This window comes from Tasmannia lanceolata, unplaced genomic scaffold, assembly GCF_043159265.1.
Source record: "Tasmannia lanceolata isolate RefF3 unplaced genomic scaffold, GAP_Taslan_0.1 ptg000006l, whole genome shotgun sequence".
Classification (NCBI taxonomy): domain Eukaryota; kingdom Viridiplantae; phylum Streptophyta; class Magnoliopsida; order Canellales; family Winteraceae; genus Tasmannia; species Tasmannia lanceolata.
In genome coordinates, this window is record NW_027518683.1 from 26214503 (window position 1) to 26217351 (window position 2849).

Below are 2849 nucleotides of genomic sequence, written 5' to 3' on the forward strand. Positions count from 1 at the left end.
TTGTCTTTTCTTCTTTAATGGCTTCCCCGAATTGATTATTGATTTTGATAGGGTTGCAACTTGGGTCAGGTTTTACCCGACCCGCATCGACCCGACCCGAAAATAACATGGGTCGGGTTTAGAAATCATAGATCTTGGGTAGGGTCGGGTTTTAAATTGGAAAACCCGACTCAATCTTGGGTAGGGCCGGGTTTAAAGAAAAAAAACCCGAAACCCGACCCGACTCATATGGGTGCACTGTGACTTTCTTAAATATCTCTTGAATAACATAGAAAATTATTTTCCAATATATTGATACAATTGTTTTGATTGAGGTGACCATGTCTGTTATGTGAAAATATAGTGTCCTTAAAGTTATATACTTGATGACTTTAGAAATTTTTGGTGTGAAGATTTTTTTTTTCCTGCAATCTTTAAAATTAGTCACTATCCTACGCAAAAAAAATGAAAAACCCGACCCGAGAAACTATCTTGGGTAGGGTCGGGTTCAGGAATCTCGAGTTTTCCTGTAAAAAATTAGACCCGACCCGACCCGAGATAATTCTCGGGTAGGGTAGGGTAGGGTTTTTAAAAACTCGATCCGCCTGACCTGAGTTGCACCCCTAGATTTTGAGTCTAATAATTGGTTTTCGTCTTCCGTTTTTCCTGTTTTTGAAAAAAAAAAGCTAAAAAAAAAAGATAAATAGATTACAATGCGAAATGAAGAGAATAAAATAAAGAGATGGGTGTTAATATCAATATAAGAGGTGTGAAGATCAAAATACATAGACAACATAGTAGCCTGTGATGGAACTGATACCCACACTCCCTTAATTTACGGTAGCAGTCCTACCGTTCAAAATAATAATAATAATAATAGCACTCCTCTTATCCTCTTCTACAAGTAAAGGCCATTAAAATTCCAAAAAGACTACTAGTTGCTATTAAGGAGTGTGATTATCAAAATAAGAACGTATCATTATCAAAAGAAAAAGTCTAAGCTAAGTGCATTTTAGTCATATTATAATAGAAGATGTTACGGTCGTCGTATATTTCAGCATGTCCGTACCATAAAACTATTTATACGTTGCAATATTTTATTCAAATTCCCAAGTTGGGCCGCAATAAAGAAATGATACGAGTAATTTGGGCATGCACCTAAATATCAATCGAACATTACCTTTTTCTATTGTCCCATTAAAATAATGCAATCCACCATACCCATAAGCACCTATAAATAACTCTCCCTTCCACCTCGACTTCATCACACCAAAGCCTTCGTGTATTCAAAGTCTCAAACAAGCTTACTATCTCCTCCAAATCCCATACGTCCCATACACTTTCCACAAAGAAATATAAGGTTGATCTCACTCTCCCAAATTTTTACTTAAATTTCTCCACAACCCATCAAAGGATTTGTATTTTCTTCCAATTTTCCTCTTCTTCAGCTCATCTTTCATTGTAGAGCTCTAGCTACTTGTTCATCCCTATTTACATAGCTAACTTACTCTCCATTGAAAAAAACCTCCAATCCAACATATTCTATCCAAATTCAAGTAGATTTTGCTCGTTTTCGATCGGTGTCGAGCTTTTTCTTGAATTTCTTCACCACCCATTTTAGGATTTTTATTTTCTTCATATCTCCTCTTCTTTAGCACTTTTTCATTGTAGAACTCTTGCGACTTGTTCATCTCTATTTACAGTGCTAACTGAAAAAACTCCAATTATATGTATTCTATCCAAAATCATCTGTATTTCAAAGAATTTGAGTTCGATTTCTTGTAAGGGCGTCAAGAACACCACCTTCCATTTTTAGTGATGGAGAGGGTGTTGAGATTGGCCTCCCAAAATGCGGCAGTGATTTTTAGCATGAGCTCTTGTTGCATGTGCCATGCCATCAACAAGCTCTTCTGCGAGCTCGGGGTTAACCCGGCCATCTATGAGCTTGACGAGGATAACAAAGGAAGGGAAATGGAGAAGGCACTCAATAGTTTACTAGGTCGTAGCCCATCCGTGCCTGTCGTGTTCATAGAAGGTAAGCTTATAGGCTGTACCGACAAAGTTATGTCTCTCCACCTCAGCTGCAATCTCATTCCGCTTCTCAAAAAAGCGGGTGCTATCTGGTTGTAGAAAGAATGCTCTGATACCATGTTAGAAGAATTAGTTTATGTGTAGAAGATGTATAGAAGTTGGACGGTATCAACACTTGTTGCATCTTTTAAAGGAAAGAAAGTGGCTTGTGTTCGAAAACAGGGATGGAGCGTGAAAGATTTTCATAATGATTGGTATCTATTATATCCACCACGTTCCGATGCGTTGGGAAGGATGATCAACAGATGACTAACTGTCACCGTAATTGTCGCTACTACTTGAAATATAACTCTCAATACTGATTTCAGAATGAAGATAACTGTCAATGCAACTATTAATGGGATTATTCCAACTATATTTAATATCATACATGTAACAATCAAAATAGCGATTGTCACTCTTAGACCCACTATTCAGATAACTAGAATTCAGGTTACCATAATTGAGTCCTTTATGTGTCCCCTTTCCTAATTGTGATCTAAAAAAAGTGAGATTTTGAATTTTCTAAGGGTTGTTTAATAAGTAATATACACTGTTGTCTCCTCAATCTCTTCACCATGGAAACTAGATTACTATAACGTTCCATTAAAAAATTAAAAAAATAAAATAAAGGGAAATGATATTCCCCCACACCTTTTCCATCATTTCACCCCTTCTTGTTTGTCATTTCCTAAAAATGGTTGTATGCCTCCTTTTGTTTGTCCTTATCTTCATTTTTCAGGAGAAGACAAACAAAAGAGAGTGGATTTGCTAAGAAAGGGGGCTCCCTGTAGGCTTTG

General features: G+C 36.9%; 1 protein-coding gene across 1 annotated transcript; it reads left to right on the top strand.

Annotated features, from left to right (window-relative positions):
- The first annotated feature begins 1797 nt into the window (after positions 1–1797).
- Positions 1798–2131, top strand: LOC143878528 (glutaredoxin-C1-like). The gene has a single exon (XM_077380801.1). The coding sequence runs from the start codon at positions 1798–1800 to the stop codon at positions 2107–2109; it is 312 nt and encodes a 103-aa protein (XP_077236916.1). The 3' UTR covers positions 2110–2131.
- The last annotated feature ends 718 nt before the right edge of the window (positions 2132–2849 follow it).